Source organism: Ips typographus, linkage group LG2 (assembly GCF_016097725.1).
Source record: "Ips typographus isolate SLU linkage group LG2, UJ_Ityp_2.0, whole genome shotgun sequence".
NCBI classification, from domain to species: domain Eukaryota; kingdom Metazoa; phylum Arthropoda; class Insecta; order Coleoptera; family Curculionidae; genus Ips; species Ips typographus.
In genome coordinates this window covers 5,355,973-5,380,422 of record NC_138423.1, presented here as the reverse complement: position 1 = coordinate 5,380,422, position 24,450 = coordinate 5,355,973, and the positions used below count along the sequence as shown (strand labels likewise).

Here is a 24,450-nt window from a genome sequence, read left to right as displayed (position 1 = left end):
GCATATATTTCCGTTTGAAAAACTGTGGCGTGTTTTCCTAGTGGTATGCTGATGCTTACCTTAGGTCTCTCGCCATAAACTCCTGCACCACTTCCCCTTTCCTGTTTAGATCCATCTGTGAACCATATTAGACAGTCCTGGGTCAGTTTTTTCGCATTATTTACCCAGAATTTTTGATCCAGTATTACCTCAAATTTCCTCTGAATGTGATATTTAGGACACATGTAATCCGATCTCATTTCAAGAATTGGATCCCTTACTGTGTTCCAAATTGATGTTGTACCTGTCGTTGTTATGTTCCCCGGCAGGTCAATCAAGTCCCGGAGCCTTTGGTAAGCACATCTTGCCTCCCCTAAAATTATTAGGTCCAGTGGAGGCAGGTCTAATATAGCTTCCATGCTCGCAGTAGGAGTGGTTTTTATTGCACCAGTTATGCCTAGACAGGCCATTCGTTGAATCCTCTCTAGTTTGTGTATCGCAGTGTTTTGCATGACTTTTGGCCACCAGCTTACAGCTGCGTAAGTTATTGCTGGTCTGATCACCCTGGTGTACACCCAGTGCACCATACCAGGTCTGAGACCCCATGTTTTTCCATACATTCGTCTAACCATTGCAAATGTGGTTACCGATTTGTTTATGACCTTTTCCAGATGCTGGTTCCAGGTTAGTTTTGAGTCTAGGATGACTCCTAAATACTTAACCTCTCCCTTGAATGTTAACTCTTCACCATGAAGATAAATTGGTCCAATTCCATCCAATTTTTTCCTTCTGGTAAATGAGACGATGGTGGCTTTTGTGGGGCTTATATTCAGCCCTTCACTTGCAGTCCATCTTGCTACAGTATTTAGGGCCATCTGCATCCTTTCCCGTACTGTACTTGTGAACTTCCCTTTCACCATGATAACTATGTCGTCGGCATATCCATTAACATGGAAGCCTTCCCTGCTCAGCTTATTGAGCAGTCCGTCAACGACAAGGTTCCATAGGATAGGCGATAGGTTACCACCCTGGGGACATCCTCCAGCTACTTGCACTGAAAGACTTTCACCCATGAGTGAAGAGTGTACCAATCTGTTTTTGAGCATGCCCTTGATCCACCTGCAGCAGGTGTCATCAAGTCCTCTTTCTTTGGCTGCCGTGATGATTGATTTAAAAGAGGTATTATCAAAAGCACCTTCTATATCCAAGAAGGCACCCAATGTTATCTCTTTGTTTTCCAGGCCTTGTTCCAGTCGATGTACAAGTTTCTGATAATATCGGTTTCAATACGGCAGTAGTTCCTGAATGGAAGAAAGTTACTGGAAACAGCTTGAAAACAAATTTGCCTACAACCTCTAGTTTCTCAGAGATAGAAGCATACTTTCTGTTCTTGACTGAAGATCTGTTGGAAACCATAGTTGTGAAGACAAATCGGAATGCCCAACAGGTTAGGCACACCTAAGACAAAAAGCCGAGTGTCACTTTCGAAACCTGTAACCACTGCAGAAATAAGATTTCTCGGTAGCTCTACATGGGCTTAGTGCGGTATCCGAATATTGAAGCTTACTGGAGCACAAAGTCCATATATAAAAATAATTTAGTTCCAAAATAATGTCCCGAAACAGATTTAACGGTTTTGGCATCTTTTGAATAAGGAAGACTCCGCAGCTGACAATAATCGTCTTCATAAAATCGACCCATTCATTTCTCACTTCAATTTGAGATACAAACTAGTAATGCAACCAGGAAGAATTATTGCAATTGATGCCCTTTCGAGGGCGCCTAAAATTCAAACAGTACATTCCTGGAAAACGCCATAAATATGGAGTCAAACTTTTTAAAATGTGCGATCAGAACGGATATACATACTCATTTTCTATTTACCAAGGCAAAAGCGCTGATAAGGAAGGATCTCTACCGACAAGTACGGTAATAAATCTGTGCCAAGATTTTTTGGACGAAGGAAGAGTTGTTGTGAACGACAATTTCTATACGGAGTATTCCTCTTGCAAAACAGCTTTTAAGTGGAAGAACCCACACGGTCGGGACTCCCAGAAAAAACAGAAAAGGTCTACCAAAAGAAGTGGTATCAGCAAAGCTAAAAAAAGGAGAAATAATAGGAAGAGAAAATGAAGATGGAGTCGTGGTTTCTAAGTGGAAAGACAAACGAGATGTTTTAATGCGCTCTACTTATCACACATTGGACATTGTTAATACTGGCAAGTTGAACAGAGAGCGCGAAGAGATCCAAAAGCCTCAATGCATTATAGATTATAATGCAGGAAAAGCCGGAATTGATTTGTCCGACCAATTGGCCGCGTATTCTTCGCCTGTCAGGAAGTCAGTAAGATGGTATCACAAAGTTGCGATCGAATTATTGATGGGAACATCTGTAGTTAACGCTTTAGTTGTACATAACTGGCGGGAAGCTTTAGTGCAGTCCCTATTGGAAAAGGAGTTCCGGGCGGTGTTCCAAAACATGATAAAAAAAATACAGCATGAAATGAAAGAGACTGAAGAAAAATGTAAAAGGAATAGAAAAGTCAAAGTAAAAATTAAACCTTTGTTTTTGTAGATCGAATTTTTCCCATAATCTTGTTTGAATTGCCAAACCATCGTAGCACATGTTTACTTGTACGCCGAAAAACATTAGTATACGGCTAATTGAAATTATTTCTACCCCTAGCATATACTTAATAGAACATTTAAAAAGTTAAATTTGTACAGCAGCCGGGTATATGCCAGGCGTATTCTCAAATTTATATGCGGCTAGTCATATGCCTGGCATGTATTTTTCACATGAATATACTTTATTTGTTATGTGGGAATCAAAAATTCAAGAGTGCTGTGTGTGCACTCTTGAACGCTAGACTATAAGTCACGTAAAAGTGTTAGATTTAAGCTCACAACTGGCAAACTTAGCTCCATAAAGTTGCAAATAACAATTTTTGGTGTGATTGAACACAGAGACGCGACTATTTTACAATATACAGTTTTACGGCACAAACTTATTAAAGTTTTGACAGCTGTCAGCAGACTATAACACTGTCATTACACGTCATAGCTAGTTCAGTTCGTCAAAGTGGCCCACGTTTTTCCAACCAAACAAATTAAAAGCTTCGACGTTGCCCAAATGGCTGAATAAGAGTTTTGGCTTTGGCAACGTTGGTTTGAATGTAATTTTCAGACTTTCTCGCGCGGAAAAGATGTTTCAGAGCCTGGATATTTTTTCGCTTTGTAAACATTTGAAGGGAATTTAAAACGCCGAGACCACTCGCACAAAATTCCGTTGCCTGAATTGTTGCAAAACCATACTTTTCAGTTTATTTTTGGAATCTAATGAAATAGTAAGCAATACAGGGGGATTCACGCTGATAGTATATTAGAAGTACCTAGAGAACAACTCAATATTGTCACGTTAAGGGGTAGCCAAAGGGAAAAAAACTCAGATTTCCCCAGGTAACCCACTTTATTTGAGTAGTTAAAACAATAGGTACAATAATCTTACCCCCAGATCGCCAAGATGGCGAAGAGCATGATGTGGGATAATGGTCAGAGTTGATGGGAGGTTCACGGAGGGCAAACGCTTTATCGGGGATGAATGAACCCTAGACTCGTGTCCGAGGGCATTCACCGGGCCGGTAAAGACGTTATGGTTCTAGCAAAGGGAGGTAAGTAGGTGAGGCAACTCTTGCTGCACGCCTACACTATTTCCTTTGCTAGGGCTGATACTCGGGTGTGGCACTTGTTCACCTACCGCTCCACGTTGCGTTGCACAATAGGCGTACCCAGACGAACCCAGAGATCAGTCAGGGAAGACCCCAGAGTTCGGTGATTTGTACGTGCTTTTGGTGCTGTATTTTATACCCACATCATGACCTCAATTCGCCGATCTTGCTTACACAGACATTGTACTGGGGGAGACCGAAGCAATATTTGGTAACGGAACATAGCGTAATTTCTATGTTACAATATTTTTCACTGAAATTTGGAGTGTAGCCTAGGTTGAGTCCAAACTCTCTTTCCAAAATATTTTGGACTTAACAGTGTTGCCAGATCAGTCAGAAAGAACACCAACTTTTGATTTTCACATGGAACACCTTGTTTTTAATTCCTCACAAGAGGACTAGTAATTAATGTTAATACTTCCCTATACCTATCTTGCACCGTTTCTTAGATTTTTCATAAAAATGGTGAATTTGTCAGCAAAACGGTGGTCTAAACTTTAATTAAATTCTCAAGTCCTGAAAGGTTTGCTGATGTGACCTTTTGTATTTAGTTAGACAATACTACATGGTTGAAAAGCCCAGAGACAGAAAATGAAAAAAACCTACAGGGTGGTCAATATTTACCTTTGGTCAATGTATTTTTTTTAAATGGATCCATCGGTGTTTTATGGTTTGTAATAAAATAACATTAAATTTAAAATAAATCCATGTATACATTTCCTATACCTAACTACAACCGTTTCTGGCTTATTAACAGTTTTTCCTTAAAGGGCGCATTCAATCGTAATCCATACTAATCTGAATACGGAAACTTGCTTGGTCATAATGACTAGTTCCATCGATTCCATAACTACAACATATTGTGACAGATATTTGTCAAATTCAACGCTAGTTCAAACTTAGCACAAGAAGGTGTCCGTATTCAGATTAGTATGGAGTACGATTTTGAAAAACTGTTGATAAGTCAGAAACGGTTGAAGTTAGGTATAGGAAGAGTATACATAGAATTGTTCTAAATTTAATGTTCTTTTATTACAAACCATAATACATTGGTGGTTGCGTTTGAAAAAACCAACCTTTGGCAGTTTTTCTATTTATCCGACTTGAAGGTAAATCTTGATCACTCTGTAGGTTTTTTTCATTTTCTCTCTCTGGGCTTTTCAACCCTGTAGTATTGTGTAACTGAAGACAAAAGGTCACATCAGCAAACCTTTCGGGACTTGTGAATTTAATTAAAGTTTAGACCACCGTTTTGCTGACAAAATATCTAAGAAACGGTGCAAGATAGGTATAGGGAACTATTAACATTAACTACTAGCCTTCATAGGAGGAATTCAAAAGTTGGTGTTCTTTCCGACTGATCTGACAACCCCGCAAAGTTCAAAATAATTTAAAATAGAGTGTTTGGTTGGACCCATTCTAAGGTACACTCCAAATTTCAACGAAACATATTGAGTCGTTCTCTAGATTTTCATTTACGGTTTCGTCTTGAATTCTGTCTCAGAGCAACTTTGGAAATTCACCACCTTATTCTTCCATAACACTTTCCGAAACACAGCAATAGTATCAGTATTACCCTTTACCTTTAGAACCAAAATGATTCAAATTGCGTTTAATAAAGTGACAGTAAAAATAAAACAATAATAATACACTCCATTATTGATAGGACAAACGTCAAGAATGAAGTTTTTACATTCGTATCATTTTACTTTATATTTTAAATGCAAATTTAAGTTTGATTTGAGGGGTTTTGTTCCGTTATTTTTGTATGATATTGTAGAGGATTAGAGAGTGCAACAATCCTATTTTTTTTCCAAAACTGGATATGTCCGGTTTTCCAAACCAGAGGATTCAATTTACCGTTTTCCCGTAAATTCCTCGTGGACAAAATTACCTTGGGCCATCTCTAGTCACATTTAAAATATGCAAAGTGACATCTAATTCCGGTTAAACCAGGTGTGACAAAAAGATAAAAATAATTTTAAAATACGGCTTAGGTTCAACAGAAACACCCAATTTACTGTGGTGCAACGTTTCGTGATCTAATTGACACTTTTTCAAGCACTCAGCTGTTGTAGTAGGTATTCCAAAGTCTAATTGCCACTTTGTGCTTGAAAAAGTGACAATTCGATCACGAAACGTCGCATCGCATGGTGTTTCTGTTGACCTCCTCATCCCACGACTACCTAAATATTTTAATCTAATAGGTGGCTAACACTGTTTTTATGAATTAATTAACTTACCTTTATTAGTTCATTCACTCGGTTGACTTCTCTGTCGTTTTGTTTCGAACTTTCCTCAGATTCCGTGAATTTCAGAAGATCCGTCAGTTGGTCGTACACGCACTGTTCTTGTTCGGCCTGCAAATAACCGACACATTCTATTGACCTGCAACAATTTAATGCACAAACTAACGTAAACTTACCAAGTCTTCCATTTGCGTCGATAAATGGTAGATTTTCCAGCCGTTAACTTTTTCGAGTACGCGATTCTGATTAGCTAAATCGATTATAGTAGGCCGTCGTTCGTCCTTCGGCCTGACGTCAGAGAATCTCTGATAATGATTGTGGGTGGCTTTCCAAGTTTGACGGTAACCGTTAAGTAAAGTAGCCGTTGCAGGTTTACGCAGCTGTAAAAGTGAATATATTTTTTTTGTAATTTTACAGTGTAAAAATAAATAAAAAAACGTACAGTAGCTAGTCTCGAAAGGTCCGGCCCCGAATCTTTCGGCGTTGAATCCAAATTTGGCGCGTCCGAATCGTACGACTCCTTTTTCACCGCATTACTTTCTGATATAAACTGCATATCATCGTGGTTCTCATCGTTGTCATTACCAGTACTAAAATAGTCCAAAAAATGCCACGTAATAATGGTGTCCTTCAGTTTTTAATTAGTTATTTAAGTATCAAGGGCTGAAAGAAGAAGATTACGCCCATTTTCGGTGAAAAAAAAGTGTTTTACGCACAAATTGTTTTTCTACACATAAATTAAACTTTATTTAAAAAATTTTACCACCAGTAAACATTATCCGGTAACAATACACAATTATGTCTGTTGCCTAACACAAAAACAATCTAAGTGCCATCTGGTGTCGAACGGGCAAACTATTCTTGACGCAAGCTATTTTATGGTTAGGGTTTTCGCACCATGACCCACCGTCGTAAGACTAGAGACTTCTCCAACCTTACGAGTATTTATTTTTGTTGTTCCCTCCTCTAGGTCGTCGAAACCTTTAAACAGGCTGGAAACACATTGTTTGGTTAGGAGATGTTTGGAAACAGCTTACGTTTGAGCTATTTTCCAAAATAAAGAAGTTTTTAGGAGTTTGTCCTGATCAGGCAACTGATGATCTCTTCAGAGATGTTTGGACACTGAATTGACAGCAGAGAAGAATCCGACACACAAGCAAAGAAAAGATCTACTAGAGGTAATCTGCACTGGTGATCGAAACTGCGGACTGTGGGTACCCATAAAGACTTTCAAGTTTCGATTCTGGCAAGTAGAATATTATTAGTTTTAAATTTTGTAAATAAGTTAGGGCAGAAGATTGCCTAGTCTATTTTAATTTGAATCGTAACGGTTTAGAAATTTAGTTCGTAAAAATTTCTTGGCATCCCTTATTAAAACATGTCAAACGACCATTTGAATTTGATTACTTTTGAAAATTTATCTGATAATCTAGGGGCAACAGATCTAGGAGATCAGCGTGAATCGAAATTCCCTTTAAAAAACATAATAACATAACCTGGAATGAAGAACTACAACCTCAAAGAACAACAAAGCAAAAAGCATATCAGAAATGGCTAAACACGAGAGACCTAGATGATAGTACCACCTACAAGAGAGAACAGACTAAATTTAAGAAATGATAAAGAAGAACAAAAGGGACACCTGGGAAAGAAAATGTATTGAAGTGAACAGCTATCTAGGAGGAACAAGATCATCGGAAACCTGGAAATTAATCAGAATCCTAAAGTCCAACACCGTAAATAAAGTAAACTTCCAACCAATTCAGATGAACAAATGGTACAACATTACTCAAAACAACTCAAAGACGATAGAGTGCCATATCTTACAAACTCTCCAAAAGCGTATCAAGCACAAGGCCCACGAGTGGACGACGAAAAGCAATTGAATCGATGAAAAATAAAAAAGCTACCAGCGGAATTACTGAAATTTGGAACAGCAAAACTCATAAAGCATATAAGGGAACTGTTTACCAGATATATTAACGGGGAAAGAATTCCCTCTAAATGAAAAGAAGCATGGATTACCCCGATTGACAAAAAGAGGTGAGGCGATGCATCATGTAGTGGGATGGGCATACAAATAAAGTGATAGAACCTTATACACCTTGCACTTTGCAGATGATCAGGTTGTTATCGCGCAAGACAAAGAGGACTTAGCGTATATGACAAGAAAGCTATTAAAAGAGTATGAAGAATGGGGGCTGTCGGTAAACCGTTCCAAAACCAAATATTTATGTATTGGAGACGACCTTCACTCACAAGAAAACGAAACGATAAGCTGCTGTACTGAATATACATACCTGGGGACAAAAATTAATAGCGGAGGTCGTACAGAGAAAGAAATAGAGGACCGAATTGTAAAAGGGAAAAAGGTGATAGGCTACCTGAACTCGATCCTGTGGTCCAAATGTAGCTCTCGAGAAAAGAAGCACCTCTTATACCACTCAATATTCAAAAGTATAGTGCTGTACGGATGTGCAACCTGGCAATTAACAACTTTAGAGCGCCGGCTACCATCTTTAGAAATGAACTTTTGGCGTAGATAAGCAGGAAGGTCAAAATTGGAAAAAATAACGAATGACAAAATTAGGGAAATTATGAAGGTAGAGACAACTATAGTAGAAGAGATCCAACGTAGACAACTAATATGGTATGGACATGTGGAGAGGATGGAAGATATTAGAATACCTAAGCAGATCCTCAAGTGGACGACGACAGAAATGAGGAAAATGAGAGAGTTTATTTAAAGTTAACTTTATAATGATATTTTGGCTGTAACATTCGTTCTTTCAGAAACACAGTCAAAACACTAACAATTGACTGCTAGACCATTCTGCATTCAGGATTTGATCTTTCATCAGTTTTATCATCTCAATAGACATAGTCGCACCACAGGATAAATTCTGAATGGTGTATCCTTAAAACAGGCCTAGTTAGAACATAATTCAACAAGTTTGAACTAAAAAAAGAGTCTACTCAGAGCCAGTTATATCTTTCAAAAAACCCATCCTACTTGGTCCTTATTCCTGGTTCTTCTTTCTTGCGTTAATTTTACACGAACTAATTGCAGAATACAGTGGAAGAACAACGGTTTTACTTTATTTTGAATATTTGAAGAACGAAACAAAACACAAAACTTTCAAAGCCAAGTCCCAAAGTTATTGACATTGGCACATTTCAACTTGAATTGCGACGTTGCTGGCCAATGAGTAAATTTGACAACGCATAGTTTGAGCGGGCCGTCATGCTTTTTATGTTACAAAGCCATCCATGAAAGTTCCACCCCCCTGAATCAAACTAACTGGTAGAGTGTCACCGTTAGAATAGAGTTGGAGGTGAAGTTAAATTTTTAAATAATGTCCAGCCATTCCATTAAGTGATTTGGTCGATCTTGCTGAATTTGAGCTTCTCCCTGAGGATATACAAAAGACAGCAGACCAGTTCTTTGTGACCAAAATATTCCATGTTCAAAAGAACGTTACTGGATGAACGTTAAGAACAATTTAGATCTCAGTTTTTACCATAAACTGATAGCATTTTTGAAGAATAGAGGAGTGGGGCATGATGAGCCAAAAAAGCTATGGTATTATCCGGAGAAGATGTAATCTGAGTCGCCAGATGATAAATATTTGATGACAAAATGCTTTAGTATCTGGGACGTATGAACAATGACATACAAGATAGGGATTCTGTTATCGTTGTTACCATTTCAAAAACCAAAACAAACAAAAATATAATTTTACCATTGTAGATATAACTTTATTCTCTTGCGAAGGGCATTAAATGAGAAACATTCTCGGTAAACGAAAATGTCTAAGCATTTTTGTAGAAATGTTTTCAGGTGGAAAAAGAACTGAATAAATTTCTGTTACTCTTAAAATCCATTTCCAAAGTAAATAATTATTACATTGATTTTGTACAGGGTGCTGCATTTTCGATGGTTTTACGGGATACAGAGAAAACGGTAATAGATAGAAAAAAAGTAGCATACGTGTTCTGATCTCTTTTTCTGAGCTGAGATGACTGGCGAAGAGTAGGCTGCGCAAACTTCTTTTGTTTCAAAGATACGGGGGGCTTTTGAAAAATGGTCATTTTGGAACCTCCTCTGTATTTCATTTCCTATTAAAGTTATCAAAAAAGGAAAAACGGTTTCCGGTAGAAGTTTTGACGTAGAATCCAGTGGAGTAGTCAGTTTTTTTCTATTACGTTTAGTTTCTGATATGTGACAGTAAGTTATATTTTTTTAAATGGAACACCCTATATATTTTTAGTTCATTTAATTCTGTTGATCTTTACTTTTTCAACGGTGTATTAAAACATATAAGTTTGTAAACGTTAATCTTGGTAATTAGAAAAAAAGCGTTTCCTTAACAAAAAAGTGCTAAATAATATGTATAAAAATACCCACAGTCGAAACAAAATTTGGCTATGTTCATATTAACATGTTACATGTCGTTTATAAACAGTTTTTTCAACTTCCACCTTAAAAATAATAGAAAATAGAAATAGCCACTTTTCTTATTAAAGTGACGGTAGAACTGTTGGTAACTTAGATTTTTAATAAAATTTATTAAAAATATTTAATTTTCTGATGTGTTTATTGTTTCTGATAGTTTATATGATTTCCGATTTTGTTTGGTATTTTAGATATTGGCCTTTTTTTAGCTTAGCAAAGGTCTTTTTTTAAAATAACAGGATTAACCTGTACAAACTTATATGTTGTAATACACCGTTGAAAAGGTAAAAATCAACAGAATTAAATGACGTAAAAATATATAGGATGTTCCATTTAAAAAAATGTAACTTACTGTCATATGTCAGAAACTAAACGGAATAGAAAAAAACTGACTACGCCATTGGATTCTACATGAAAACTTCTACCGGGAACCGTTCTTCCTTTTTTGATAACTTTAAGAGCAACTGAAATACAGAAGAGGTTTAAAAATTACCAATTTTCGAAAACCCCCCATATCATTGAAACAAAAGAAGTTTGCGCCCCCTACTTTTCGCCAGTCATCTCAGCTCAGAAAAAGAGATCAGAACACGTATGCTACTTTTTTTCTATCTATTACCGTTTTATCTGTATCCCGTAAAACTATCGAAAATGCAGCACCCTGTACAGTGTTGATAAAAAAAATTAGACACCATTTCAAATCATGAAGAGTACCTTAAAATCGCCTAACTTTAATGTTTTCTTAGTTTCACCAGCATACCTTAAATCATTAGCAAATTTTATTCCTTACTTTTACCTTTTCCATTGAGACTGCAGATACCTACACCACAAAGAAAATATCAAGCACAGTCCACAATCATAGTTAACACAACGCACTGCATAATTCCAGTAAATTAATTAAAACACTAATTGTATTTTTCGGAATTATTTGTTAACTTTGGGAATTTGTGTGGGTAAAGAGGCAATCATGCTCTTTAATATTTTGAAATTAAAAAATATTCTAAAGGAGCATTTAAAAAAAAAGCTACTTACAGTTGTTGTTTTCTAGGTTTTTTCCTGGGACTCATTTCGATCGGCGGCTTGGTCTCTTCCTCGTCGTCATCTTTCAGATTCATTGGCACGAGATTGCTGTCCTCGTTTATTTCCGGTAAACCTGGACTGGACGTGGCCGATATCGTCGTGCTTCCCCCTACAATAACCAACCAAATACGTCAACAATTCCGTCAGATAAAACCTACTAAACTTGCCTGAACTATGCCCATTACCTCGAGAGTCGGGCCGCGGAGGTGAAGGAGGAGACGCGGGCGCTTGTGACGTTTGCTGGCCTAACGTTTGCAGGGCGGATGCGAGGTTCTTTGCCGCTTTTAATGGAGAACCTTCGTGATCGCGTTTTCGTAAAATACTGGGTCTCGGTGATGACGTAATCTGCATAGACACAGAAATTTTATTGGACACTTTTGTTGAAGAACTTGTAACAAAAGATACTAAATTGTGTCACTACTTAACTTTCGATTTAAAGCATTTTAACTGTCGTAGATTTGCTGAATTGTTTTTTTTTTAAGTACTAACATTGACAAATTTTGTATCGTATCTAATAAATAACTCGTTTAGTACTGAAATTTGCAATAAATATTAGGTTAATCAACTTTTTAAATCAATGTAATACTCTCAGAAATTATCAACAAGTTATGCCACGTTCGAAAAAAAGTCTGGCGAAAGAAAGTTGTGTCAAAGAATAGTCATTTAACAAGATCGGAACGCCGGCTGGAGGGATGTTTTTGGCGGACTTCAGTTTGCCTTTGGTAGGAAACATGTTGTCGGTTGTAACAATTTGAAGTAGCAACGTGGTAATGACAGTTTGTGACAAAGGTGGTCATGCTCAGAACATCTCTTGCACCTTCTGTTTAAATGCTTTGGTTATGTAACGAAGAGAGAAAGATATTTCGTTGACGTCGTTTCAATTATATCCGAAGGAAAGTTAATATAAAGAAATCTAACTATAACTTTATCATTACTTCATTTGTTATTGTTTATTATAGATATTTGTCATTGCAGACAGGTTGAATATGAACCAAATTATCAATATGCAGTTATGCTAGTGCTGAAATGTTGTAAAGTTGTATTACAAATGTGTTTTTTGGTTCAAATTGAATGCAAAAGCACTTCAGCACTGGGACTCCGTGTGATGTAAGCAGAGAGACCTAGAAAGCCAGAACATGGCGTGAATTAGAGACCTTTAAGAGGTTGAAGAAAGACAGATATACAGGGTGGTCCAGTTTTAAATGTCAATAATTCACCAATCCATAGCCAATTAAAAAATAAGTTGACATTCATTATGTCATTTTCCTGAAAAGTGCTTCCTAAGGAAAATACAATCTTTCAAATTTCTATTTAAAAAATCGGTTTTAGCTATCAGACCGTTGGAGCAATATTGATCAAATTTGGAACAAGCACTTTATTACACGTTATTACGGTCAAAGACCCAAAACTAACCCAACCCAACTTAAAAATTGGAAACGGAAAATTCACTTAAGAAGTTTAAAAAATATTATTGTAGCCAGTTTTCATAGTTTCCAGACAAACTGAAAGACTTTAGTTTTGAAAATTGACTTAGAAAAGATACAAATTTTAGAAGCTTTAAAATTGTGTTTGTAATCAGTTTTCATGCAAATCGAGAGACTTTAATACTGAAAATTGACTTGTAGACATAAAAACTACTTTTTCAAGAATTTGTTACAACAAATTCATACATTTAAACCTTAAAAATTGACTTGAACCCCAAAATGTGACTGAACTAATGAAAAGTAACATCAGAAGCTTAAAATTTGCATTTGAAGTAAGTTTTCATAGTTTGAAGACAAATTTCAATATTTTAGTCTTGAAAATAGTCTTAGATGCAGGACATTAATATTAGATTCATGAAAATTGTCTTGAAAACGAACTTTTCGTGCTTTTTACTTTGTTTTTCATTTTCTTCGAATTCTGGACTATTTTTAGTGCTTCAAAACTGCTTTCAGCTTGGAAAATCGAGTTTCAAGACTATCTTCACCAAGTTATTGACATAGCAAACTTAAAAAACAATTTTTACATTCTTTATAGACTTAAAATAGCATTCCAAGCTTTGTCACTATTAAATCGACTTCTAGACACCTCAGTGCTAAAAATTCGGGTATTTCTTAATAAACTAGAATCGTTTTTAGTGTTTTAAGGCTGTTTTCAGTGCCTCAAATCGAGTTTCAAGACTATCTTTACAAAGTTTTTGACTTATCAGACCTAAAAGCCAGTTTGTCCACTGACCATAATCTTGAAAATGTTATTTCAAGCTTCTTCACTATTAAATTGACTTCTACACTCATAGGTGCAATAAATTGTAGCATCTCTAAGAAATTCAGACTGTTTTTAGTGCTTTTTAAGAGTTTCTTCAGTAATAAAAGTAAAAAATGTTGGTACCAAATGCTACAATAATAGTCTTGAGAACTAATTTTTAGAAATAAAATAGTCCAAAAATTTAATTTACTTCTAGACTTGTTGTCCAGTCCAGAAAATTGAGTTGTACACCAATTAAAGTTTTGAAAATATACTTTTGGACTCTTTAGTCCTAGTAAAGTCAGTTCTAGCATTAAAAGTCAACTTTTATATTATTTTTAGTAGTAAAAAATGAGTTTCATGCACAATACAATCTTTGTCTTGATTTCCGGACTTTTTTTAGTTCTTGAATGCCAGTTTCAGACACTCAACCAGGATGGCAGTCTGAGAAAGCGAATCATAAGACCATTCCTAGTAGTAAAAAAGTTTTTAGACTATTCAGTACAAATTTGGACTTTCACAAGTCTTGGATGTTCAGTTTTAAAGTATAAAACGATTTTTTAAATTGAAATTTGGAGGACTGTATCTTCCTTAGGAAACCTTTTTCAGAAAAATGACATAATGCAAGTCAACTTATTTTTTGATTAGCTATCAAATGGTGAATTATTGACACTTAAAACTGGACCACCCTGTAGATAACTTTTTTATTCCTTATAATCATTGTTTATTTCTTTTTAGTTAAAGTGTTTTAAGATCGCATTTTAATCCAAGATATCAATCTTTATTAACTAATATTAACTGAGGTTCTAACACAAATATTTGATGTGCTCTGAGATATGGCAACGTTGTTCAACAACCTAATGAAACCATGCCAATATTTAACAATCAAAGCCGATATTAGTCGATTGTCCTTTTAACTTCGACAGGAAGAGTCCATCTTTCTCTAATTCACTTTCTATTTTCAACTGTCCCTTCTTGTTAAATGGCTATTCTTTGGTTTGGATTCCAAAATATGGTTTAGCAGCAGCTTACATAGAAATACTATGACCAATGAAAAGACGTTTTTGTATGCTACATCGACTATAAAAAGGCATTCGACAACGTAAAACACGACCTCCCCCACTTTGCCTACGCAAAGGGGGAAAACCATCCCCCACTCACCAGACCCTAACTCCCCAAAACTTTAGGATGTAAAAACATTGTTTGGGCATGCTATAGTTTGCAAGGAAAGAAGAAATGGAGGACAAGAGCGCTCCTCAGTCAGCGGGGGCTTCCTTTTCCCAGGACAGGGGACGCCGATGCAACTAGAATTTCTCGAAAGGAAAAATTTACACATCTAACTGAGGCCGCCTTCCTGCCAAATGATATTGAAGCGGAAAATACGACCTTTTAATACCCATCCTACGTGAAGCTGGCATCGATGAGAAAGATATTCAAATAATACACAAACTATACTGGAATCAAACAGCAAAACTACGAACTTATGATTCGCCTCAAACAGACAACATAACTATAGCTAAGAGAGTTACCATCACTAGAGGATAATTCAAGAAAAATAAATGTGAATAGTATTCCCATCAATAACTTAAGATACGCTAACAATACGGTGATCCTAGTAGAAAACATTGAAGATCTAAATGCCATAGACGCAAAAGACTAGGAGTTTAGCCTTAATATCAACATCATGATAGTGAGCAGACAACCCAACGACAACAAAGAACTCTATATCGACAATAACCAGATTGAGAGGGTGAATAAGTTCAAATACTTGGGTACAACACTGAACGACAAATGGGATAACGACAAAGAGATAAAAGTACGCATAGCCACTGCTCGAAACACGTTTATCAAGTTCAATACCTACCTTTTGCGACAAGAGGTACCACTGGGACTCCGCCTTTCTGTGGTGAAGTGTTACACTGTTATACGTAGTGGAAACCTGGTTACTAAAGGTCAAATCCCTTCAAAGGATAGAGGCCTTCAAAATGTGGATCCTGAGAAGACTACTTAAGATTCCCCACTTCTGTGTATTTTTGTTTAGCAAAGCACAAAAGCTTTTCTGCACAAACCAAATACCCATTTATTATTGTTATTGTTTGCCAATAGCTAATTGTGTGCATTATTTAACCTATTTTCAAGTAGCTCAACGAGTCGCGAGTATAGTCTGTTCAGTGACTGTGATATTGAATGATTGTCAAAATGATTATAGTTTTTAGGCGTTTTCGATTGGCAATTTTAGTGCAAAACTAGTGTATTGCTTTACTATTTCAATGACATTAGACAGAACAGGATAAAGCTACATTTGTTTTGCAATAAACTGATCAATCGAAAACGCCATTAGGTTATAGCTTAAGGCAGGGGCTACAATAAATTATATAGTATATTGTCACGAAGGAAATAAATCAAATTTATTTGATATACTTATCAAGTAATATAAATTCCACATTTTTTAATGTTTCCGTTCAAGTGAAATAAATTTGATTTATTTTTTATTGTGACAATATGACCAACCAAATAATGTTTATATACCAACCATTAAACAATTGCTAGAAGGTTTAGAACACTTGCAGAGGCTTCTGGCAACTTTTAGAACGTTTTCAGTCGTATTTAGGAGCCTTTGGCAATTTTAAACAATTCTTATTCAAGGTTTATAGGCCACTGGCACTTTCTTGACGAATCTAGAAGTTTTTGAAATATAAAACATTTCTTGGAAGGTTTAAGACACTTGTAGAGGTCTCTGGCACATTTTAGAAGGTTGTCAGTATTACTTAGAGGTCTCTGGCATATTCAAAATGGTCCTAGAGGGCTCGGACAATTTAAAACAAGTCTGGGAAGGTTTAAGACAGTTGTAGAAGGTTCTAAAACATTTCAGAAAGTTCTTAGTAGCATTTGGAAGTCTTTGGTACATTCAAAACGGTTCTAGAGATCTAAGACAATTTAAAACAAGTACTCTGAAAAGATTTAAGACAGTTGTAAGGGCTTATGGTACATTTTAGAAGGTTGCCAGTGGCATTTAGAGGCACCATTTTTATTTCATGTTTGTAAAGCATTATTTTTAAATAAAGACTATTATTCTTATTGAACTGATTGTTGAATATACTACATCTGCATTTTTCCTTTCCCCCACTACATTAAAGATCCTTCATTACCCATTTTTGAAGCAGTTATATCAGTAAATAGACTTACCTTATTTTGTGAATGAGAGAGCTGTGATTGAGACTGTTGGTCCAACTGAGAATGCTGATCGGACACCGATGCTGATGAGGCAATTGATTGAAATTGAACCGAAGTGTTTGGCTGGCTTCTGTTCGGTTCAACCACCATAACGGAACTGTACCTCATTCCTGAATTGTTTAAAAAAAAAACCTCAAGTTGATAATTATGAAAATTAAAATATTACAATCTTTAGCGGTTTTTCGTAAAAATAGATTTCCGCCTTACCTTGGAACTGCTGATTATTAACAGTAATAGGAGGTCGGACGATTTGTTGTGTCGGTGCCTGAGATTGGGCAACGAACGAGGCACTCTGCTGGCTAACGAAGGCTCGTTGAAACGTGCCGCTCGCAGCCGAGTTTTCGTAGTAGAAACTGTTCGCTTCTTGGCTCGTGAGCGCGTAAGCTGAGCCAGTTGATGAAGGCACTGACGCTACTGTTTGCTGAGGAACAGGCCCGGTTGTATTTTGTGGACCTGACAGATAATTAGAACCGTTTCAATACAAATAATTTGAAGATAATTCAGAACTTGGTACTGGACTTTTAAACAAAAAATATCTCCGAAATTGAACCTTAAAATACTTCATTAAATTTGAAATTTTAATTGACGTCGTCTGAATGACAGGCTGACACCATACTTGAAAGGTTTTATTGTTGATTTTACCTGATCAATACCGGAAAAAAGATTAAGGTCAACATTATACAGTGCGTTTTTTTTAACGCGCAACATAGGATTTTACGTGTTAAATTTTTAAGCTTATGTTGGACCATGTTATTTTGGAACTACAGGTATAAAACTTGGAAGATGTGTCTTCAGTACCATGAAGCTTAAGTAAGACCACCAATTCGGTCTAAAAAGTGTTACAAATTAGCAAAAAGTCATCTTTTTTGGAACATATTTTATCTTTCCATATTCCCTGTATGTATGTTTACCTGCTATCTGCCCTGTCAGTATCAAAAACAACACCTACCATACATACAGGGAGTATAAATCTTTTCGAAAGAAGATGACTTTTTGCTAGTTTGTAAACACTTTTTAGACCGAATTGGTGGTTGTACTTAAGCTTCAGGGTACTAAAGACACACTTGTCAAGTTTTACACCTGTAGTTCCAAAATAACATGGTCTAACATGGGCTTAAAAATTTAACACGTGAAATCCTATGTTGCGCGTTAAAAAAAACGCACTGTATAAATAATCACATATAAAAAACGATTCTGCAATGTTTTTTCTATATCTGACAAGGCATAATGAGTTTATCATCAATGTCTAAGATCTAAGTGCAGTGTGACGTCACGAAGCACGTTTCAGTTCGGCCACGAAGCGCTTGAAATGTTGCCTGTTTTAAATGTGATTATTAATAACTCCCTTTGCTTGTTTCTCAATTATTATTGATGGAAAAATGGTTTGTCAATACTCGTCAGTGTTGTTAAACAAAGAAAAGTTTCAGATAGAATATGTAAATAGCTGAAATTTTTAACCTAGAAAGGACCCACCTTTTTAGGATATTCGTAGATGTAACGAAATTTTACTATTTAGAGGCGCGTCTAGACATTATAAAACAATTTTTTTAGGACCTCTGACAATTTTTAGAAGGTTTTTTATTGTATTTGGAAGCCTCTGGCCTTTATAAACGATTTTTCTAATGGTTAGGATACTTGTAGAGGCTTCTTGGTCATTTTAAATGAATTTCTGAAGGTTTAGGACACCTGAAATTTCTTCTAACAATTTTTAGGACGTTTTCAATATTATTTAGACGCTTTTGCCCATTTTAAACAATTAATCTAAGGTTTAAGATTCTTGTAAAAACCTCTGACAATTTTTAAGACGTTTTCGATTTTATTTAGAAGCCTCTGGCCCTTATAAATGATTTGTCTAATGGTTAGGACACTTGTAGAGACCTCTGACCATTTTCAACAAATTTTCGATGGTTTGGGACCTGTAGAATCCTCTGACTATTTTATTTTTAGGACATTCATTTTCAATATCATTTAGAGGCTTCTGTCCATTTTAAACAATTAATCTAAGGTTTAAGATTCTTGTAAAAACCTCTGACAATTTTTAAGACGTTTTCGATTTTTCTTCTGGCCATTTTAAACAAATTTTCGATGGTTTAGGATACCTGTAGAGTCCTCTGAGTATTTTTAGGACATTTTCAATAATATTTAGAGGCTTCTGCCCATTTTAAATAATTAATCTAAGGTTTAAGATTCTTGTAAAACCCTCTGACAATTTTTAAGGGTTTCAATTGTATTTAGAAGCCTCTGGCCATTATAAACAAATTTTCTAATGGTTAAGGCACTTGTAGAGGCGTCTGACCATTTTAAATGAATTTTCGAAGGTTTAGGACACCTGTAATTTCCTCTGACAATTTTTAAGGCCTTTTTAATATTATTTAGAGGCTTCTGCCCATTTTCAACAATTCTCTAAGGTCTAAAGTTTAAGATTCATGTAAAAACCTCTGGCCATTAAAATTTTCTAATGATTAGGGCACTTGTAGAGGCTTCTGGTCATTTTAAATGAATTTTTGAAGGTTTAGGACACATCTGACAATTTTTAGGACGTTTTCAAGAGTATTTAGAAGTTTATGCTCATTTCAAACAACAAATCTAAGGTTTAAGACTCTTGTAAAGGCCTCTGACAATTTTGAGGACGTTTTCAATTGTATTTAGAAGCCTCGGGTCATTATAAACGATTTTTCTAATGGTTAGGACACTTGTAGAGGCTTCTGACCATTTTAAACAATTAATCTAAGGTTTAAGATTCTTGTAAAAGTCTCTGACAATTTTTAGGAGGTTCTCTATTACTCTGGTAAAATATAAACGGTTTTTCTAATGGCTAGAACATTTTTAGAGACTTCTAGCCATTTTACACAAATTTTCGAAGGTTTAAGACACTTGTAGAGTTCTAACAATTTTTATGAAGTTTTCGATAGTATTTTGAGGCTTTTGGTAATTTTAAACAATTTTTTCAAGGTTTAGGACAATTAAAGAGGCCTCTGACAATTTTTAGGTTTTCGCTAGTATTTAGAGACCTGTGGCCATTACAAACGATTGTTCTAAAGTTTATAAAGGCCTCTAACCATTTTAAACAATTTTTAGTAGATTTACTATAGTATGTAAAGACTTTCTGGCCATTTTAAACAAATTTTCTAAAGTTTACGACACTTGTAGAGCCCTCTGACAATTTTAAGAAAGTCTTGAAAAATTGGGGTTAAAAGCATGCTCAAAAATAAATCAGGAAATCAGCAAAACGACTTAATTTATGATTAATTTACTTCGAAAATTTACAAGACTTTGAAATGCGGAATTATCAGATTGAGCTTTTTACAAATCCGTCTTTATCCATTTTGAAGACACTTAATGCAGTTGTAAACTTTTTCTAATAAGAGAACATATTCAAAACTACAAAAATTATTAAAGTATGCAACGTAGGTTACAATAAATGTAAGAATTCTAGGCGACGAAACGTGCCTCGTGACGTAGGAGCCGTTTTTGCGTGACGTCAATTTTCCGTAGAAAACGATGACTTTTAGTCCTTTTTTTAATACACAACTGAAAAGTCATAACCATAAACAAATTTAGTGCAAACTGTTTATACTAAATACAATTATGGTGTTATGCAGAGTAACTGCATTTTTTGAGTAAAATATAGGAACCAGTAAACCAATTACCCTACTACACAAAAACATTAAAAACAGTTCTGCAATTCTGTTATTTAAGTATAATAATAATTACTTACTAGGAGAAGGATGCCTGGGAGCTTGAGTTTGTAACGGCGCATGGATAAACACGTTTGTGGGCTGGCCTTGATTCTCACTGGTGTTGAACACTTTTGTTATTGATATGGCTTGTGGAGGGCCGCTCGAATTTGATCTTTGCGCAACTATAGACGCTGGCACATTTACTACAATTGAGTCAACATATACGTGACGTTTTTTTTGGTCGCTGAAAAGTCTGAAACTTACTCGTTCGGGCTGACGTTGTTGCTATAGTTGGCGTGCTAGATTTAAGCTGCTGTGATGAGATCTGGGTCAAATGGATTTTTGCTAGAAACACATTAAACATTCAATACTGCACATTTTTGTTTATTTAGCTGAAAATAAAGACTAAGTTTATAAAGTTTAGAAGAACCCTAATATGGATAAACTTTTATGTAATATTTTAATTTCAATTCAAATTTTATATCTTCCAAGTAAATGGATTTATAGTCATCAGATATCAAAAATAATTTTGAGCCTCTAAACCTATAAAATTGACGATTAATTAGCTAAACTCACATTATATCTTTGATGTTAACATTTTTAATGTGCATTTCACAAAGAAGTACTTTTCAAGTGTACAGGGTAGTCTAATTTGATTGTCTTTTTCTTTTCTTGTCGGGGAATTTTTTTAAGAAGTTCGGTGCCGCACACCTAAATTTGCTGTCTTTTGTTTTCTTGTTCCTAGCAAATTTTAAATTTTTAATATTTTTGACAAGTCCTTGTAGTTTTGTTATTATGAGAGTTTGATGAAGAACGTAAGAAGAACAGAGTTTCAATTATTATAAACTAAAAATGTTATTATTATAGTATAGTATTAGTTATGTAGGGAGTGAACTTCATTACGTTGTTGGGAATCCTTTTGTAATCGTTAAAAATTTAATTTAAAAAAAATCAAGTCATTTCATATTAAGTCAGCGAGAAAAAATAGTGAATCATTAAAAATGTATTCCAAAAATTAGAGAGAGATTTCTAGAGCTAAACGACGAGGGATTTAAGACATAAGGGTTCATATTCTTGAAATAAGAGAAGTAAAAGAGTTGTAGAATGTGACAGGAACGTGTCATTGTCAGCTTATTCTGCCACATGAAGACAACAGTTACCATAAATTTGTTTACACAGTTTTGTTTTGTTTTCTTTAACCTCAAAAGTATCTTGATGTAAACACACCTGCGTACAGCACCCTCTGCCGGAATCTGAATCTTGAAGTAACTCAGAATACTCGAGATTACGGGACCTGAGAGACAACCTAATTTATCTGTCTCTGTCAAGTCAAATATAATTCATATGTCATAATCTCTTAATAGACATTAACATTATTATTTACCTAGGTCAATAATATTTCCCTTTTTGTTGTGTTTGTGCCAGACTACAAGAGAGATTAGACTATATTTTTGACTGAAGGCAGAGAAATCTAATTTCTCAAGTTATTAATCTCTTATAATAACGAAGTTAGATTGGTCCAAAATGTCAAAAATTTAAAATGTGCAACCTTCAAGAAAACAAAATGCGATAGCAAAATAGCGTTTGCGGCGTCAAACACAACTTGAAAAAACATTCCAACAACGCCTTTCTGATTTTTAAATTTCGCTTTTATTTTCATTATATTCACTTAATAGCGTCAGTAAATTAACGACGAACGACGAAGTAGAAAGACGAGAAACACGACAAAATCTCAAAAGACGTAAAAAAATACAGAAATTAGACGAAGACGTTAGTCGAGACGCAACCTAGAACCTGTAATTTAAGCCATAAATACAGGGTGGTCCAGTTTTAAGTGTCAATAATTCACCATTTGATAGCCAATCAAAAAATAAGTTGACTTGCATTATGTCATTTTTCTGAAAAAGGTTTCCTAAGGAAGATACAGTCCTCCAGATTTCCATTTAAAAAATCGTTTTATAGTTTAAAACTGAACATTCAAGACTTGTGAAAGTCCAAATTTGTACTGAATAGTCTAAAAACTTGCTTTTTACTACTAGGAATGGTCTTATGATTTGCTTTCTCAGACTGCCATCCTGGTTGAGTGTCTGAAACTGGCATTCAAGAACTAAAAAAGTCCGGAAATCAAGATAAAGATTGTATTGTGCATGAAACTCATTTTTTACTACTAAAAATAATATAAAAGTTGACTTTTAATGCTAGAACTGACTTTACTAGGACTAAAGAGAGTCCAAAAGTATATTTTCAAGACTTTAATTGGTGTACAACTCAATTTTCTGGGCTGGATAACAAGTCTAGAAGTAAATTAAATTTTCGGACTATTTTATTTATAAAAATTAGTTCTTAAGACGTATTATTGTAGCATTTGGTACCAACATTTTTCAAGAAATTTGACTTTTGGAAATAGTCTTAAACTCGATTTTTCAGTCTTAAAAAGCACTAAAAACAGTCTGAATTTCTTAGAGATGCTACAATTTATTGCACCTATGAGTGTAGAAGTCAATTTAATAGTAAAGAAGCTTGAAATAACATTTTCAATTTCTGATAAGTCAAAAACTTTGTAAAGATAGTCTTGAAACTCGATTTGAAGCACTGAAAACAGCCTTAAAACACTAAAAACAGTCTAGTTTATTAAGAAATACCCGAATTTTTAGCACTGAGGTGTCTAGAAGTCGATTTAATAGTAACAAAGTTTGGAATGCCATTTTAAGTCTATGAAGAATGTAAACTTGTCTTGAAATTCCATTTTCCAAGCTGAAAGCAGTTTTGAAGCACTAAAAATAGTCCAGAATTCGAAGAAACTGAAAAGCAAAGTAAAAAGCACGAAAAGTTCGTTTTCAAGACAATTTTCATGAATCTAATGTTAATGTCCTGCATCTAAGACTATTTTCAAGACTAAAATATTGAAATTTGTCTTCAAATTATGAAAACTTACTTCAAATGCAAATTTTAAGCTTCTGATGTCACTTTTCATTAGTTCAGTCACATTTTGGGTTCAAGTCAATTTTTAAGGTTTAAATGTATGAATTTGTAGTAACAAGTTCTTGAAAAAGTAGTTTTTATGTCTACAAGTCAATTTTCAGTATTAAAGTCTCTCGATTTGCATGAAAACTGGTTACAAACACAATTTTTAAGCTTCTGAAATTTTTATCTTTTCTAAGTCAATTTTCAAAACTAAAGTATTTCAGTTTGTCTGGAAACTATGAAAACTGGCTACAATAATATTTTTTAAACTTCTTAAGTGAATTTTCCGTTTCCAAGACAATTTTTAAGTTGGGTTAGGTTAGTTTTGGGTCTTTGACCGTAATAACGTGTAATAAAGTGCTTGTTCCAAATTTGATCAATATTGCTCCAACGGTCTGACAGTTATGACAAAAAAAAAACGATTTTTTAAACAGAAATTTGTTTTGGAAATTTGTTGAAGGACTGTATTTTCCTTAGGAAGCACTTTTCAGGAAAATGACATAATAAATGTCAACTTATTTTTTAATTGGCTATGGATTGGTGAATTATTGACATTTAAAACTGGACCACCCTGTATAATAATATTCTCCAAGCGGGAGGTTTTGATTTTTGACCAGTTTAGTGCCATAATCCATAATTTTACCGAAAGTGTCGCCACTTTCAATGCAAGATTCCGGTGAACGACCTTACTATTGTGACCATTAGTTTTCAATATTGTTAATTTAGTCTTATTTTTACTTAACAAAGGTATTAACAAGAGGTGCTACTATTGTGGCCACCTAATGTTGTTAAGTATATTAAGATATTGTTGGGGATCTTGTTATAATATTGTTATAGTATAACAACCAAAATCGCAT

At 35.0% G+C, this 24,450-nt stretch overlaps 1 protein-coding gene across 2 annotated transcripts in view; it reads right to left on the bottom strand.

Moving 5' to 3' along the window:
• Window positions 1-24,450, bottom strand: part of Sap130 (Sin3A-associated protein 130) — a 40,229-nt gene that overhangs the window by 2,061 nt on the left and 13,718 nt on the right. For both annotated transcript variants that reach the window (XM_081973980.1, XM_081973979.1), the window contains exons 7-15: window positions 20,894-20,974; window positions 20,668-20,832; window positions 17,157-17,402; window positions 16,902-17,059; window positions 11,657-11,834; window positions 11,442-11,598; window positions 6,399-6,546; window positions 6,133-6,336; window positions 5,951-6,067 (exon numbers count right to left, since the gene is read on the bottom strand). In XM_081973980.1, the coding sequence (XP_081830106.1) occupies window positions 5,951-6,067; window positions 6,133-6,336; window positions 6,399-6,546; window positions 11,442-11,598; window positions 11,657-11,834; window positions 16,902-17,059; window positions 17,157-17,402; window positions 20,668-20,832; window positions 20,894-20,974 (1,454 nt within the window). The remainder of the gene's footprint in view (window positions 1-5,950; window positions 6,068-6,132; window positions 6,337-6,398; window positions 6,547-11,441; window positions 11,599-11,656; window positions 11,835-16,901; window positions 17,060-17,156; window positions 17,403-20,667; window positions 20,833-20,893; window positions 20,975-24,450) is intronic.